The 1846-nt window shown below is 52.0% G+C and overlaps 1 protein-coding gene across 2 annotated transcripts in view; it reads right to left on the bottom strand.

Annotated features, from left to right (window-relative positions):
- Sars (seryl-tRNA synthetase) overlaps positions 1-1319 on the bottom strand; it is a 17349-nt gene extending 16030 nt beyond the window's left edge. The window contains exon 1 of one of the 2 annotated variants that reach the window (XM_013516442.1): positions 1083-1319. In XM_013516442.1, coding sequence (XP_013371896.1) covers positions 1083-1218 — 136 coding nt within the window. In that variant the 5' untranslated portion in view covers positions 1219-1319. The remainder of the gene's footprint in view (positions 1-1082) is intronic. The other variant, XM_005388851.2, reaches the window with a different exon arrangement.
- Positions 1320-1846: the final 527 nt, after the last annotated feature.

Genomic DNA, 1846 nt, shown 5'->3' with positions numbered 1-1846 from the left:
TTTTTGGTTTTTCTCCGGTACCAGGAACCGAACTCACGACCTTGCGCTTGCCAGGCAGGCGCTTTTGCCGCTGAGCTAAATCCCCAGCCCCAATTCAGGCTAAATAAATACTCCTTTGGCACCCAAGTCCCTTAAAAACTTGAGAAAATTAATTTTCTTAAGAAATATCCATCGCACTCTTGGATTGAAACTTCCTTTGCAGTGTGCCGTCATAAAGCCGGCTCTCAGCTGGTTGCAGGCCTATTGCATCAGACGGGACGAATCACATGTTCCTGACAACATCCCGGCAACCAGTGACCATTCCAGTTAACCTAGGCAGAAGGTGCTACAGTTTTATTTAGATTTATGTAAGATGCCCGGCTCAGTTCTAGGTTCCACTCCAGTTCTGCCAATGTCTTCTCTGGAAAACTCCCGCAAATCACCAACTCAATAATTACAAGTTTTTTCTGGCCTCACCACGCCCCTCTCCTCTCGTCTAATCTACCACATTAAAGGCTTTTCTGATTCTTAAAGATACGTCAATAGGTCACAAGATGACCTTCCTTGGAGGTCTGAGATAAACTGCTTTTAGCCTAGAGCGGCTCCAAGTCCCCAATGCTTTCAAGGTGGGTAAATTTAACCCATTTTGTTGCAGAGGTCTCCGTGTCAGACAGAGCCTTTGATCCTATCAAGAGGGAAGGAGACCGGCCTGACCTTGCTGAAGTTGAGAAAAGGGCGGAAGGCGACCAGAGTAAGTGTTAGGAAAGGGAACACCCCCGACCCCGCTAATCAGCCTTGGCTTTCCTCTGGCTACCCAAGGGGCAGGAAGACTTGACAGCTCTAGACGCGCATGCGCCCTGCTCATTTCCAGGCTCAACCGGATCGGTTGAGCCTGCGCGGAAAAGGCTTTCTGCCGCCGGAGCTGGGAGGGAAAGTGGGATGAGCAGGCTCCCAGCCCATGCTTTGGGAATAGGGAGAGCTCTGGAGCCCCCGAAGCCCGAGAGCGGATCTGACGAGAGTCAGAGGCTGTGGCCTCGGAAGTGGAGATCGGAGTCGAGTTGAAGCTCTCATTTGGGGGCTACCCTGCGCATCCCGGCACTTACATCGTCGCCATTCACTGTCTGCCTTCACCAGCTGGTCTACGAGTCCCGGGTCCTTGAAGCGCTTCTCCTGCGTTTCTCGGATGAGGTCTGGGTTCCCTCCTTTATCCACTCGAAACAAATCCAGATCAAGTACCATTTTCCTTTCTTCCGGGCCAACACTCAGCGAAGTAAATGTCCTACAGCAGCAGCCACTCTGTGGCTGACGCACTGCGCCGGCGCGCTGACCCGTCTAATGCGCAGGCGCGGCGGGGACACGCAGGCGCCCCCTTTTGGCCGGAAGCGTCTTGCCCGAGGCGGGACTGACGCGGGGGCGTGGTGGGGTGGGGTGGGCTCCTCTTTTCTTTTTTTCTTTTTTCCTTTTTCTTTTCTTCTCTCGTCTCGTCTCTTTTTTTTTTCCTATTTTCCTCTTTTCCTTTCCTTTCTGTCTTCTTCTTTCCCCTTCCTCCGTACTTCCTGCCTTCCTTTCTCTCTCTTTCCTTCCGTCGTTTCCGGTACTGGGGACTGAACCCAAGATCTCATACATGTTATCCAAACGCTGTCTACCACTCCCAGCCGGGCTTCTGCCTCTTGTCTTTTTCCTGGCTCTTACCCTTTCTGAAAGGGCTCTAATTGCCTCTTAAAGGTGTAAATACACCAGGTTCCTTCTCCTGTCGAAGGACATGTCTCAGGTTAGGCAGAGGCCTGTTCGTTGGCACCTGCCTTGCAAGCTGCTGCCCACACAAATGCCAGTTTTCTCTTGAGATGGGGTCTTTCGACTGAATCTT

This window comes from Chinchilla lanigera, unplaced genomic scaffold, assembly GCF_000276665.1.
Source record: "Chinchilla lanigera isolate Chin_1 unplaced genomic scaffold, ChiLan1.0 scaffold00034, whole genome shotgun sequence".
Taxonomy (NCBI): Eukaryota; Metazoa; Chordata; class Mammalia; order Rodentia; family Chinchillidae; genus Chinchilla; species Chinchilla lanigera.
This window is presented reverse-complemented; position numbering and strand designations above follow the sequence as displayed.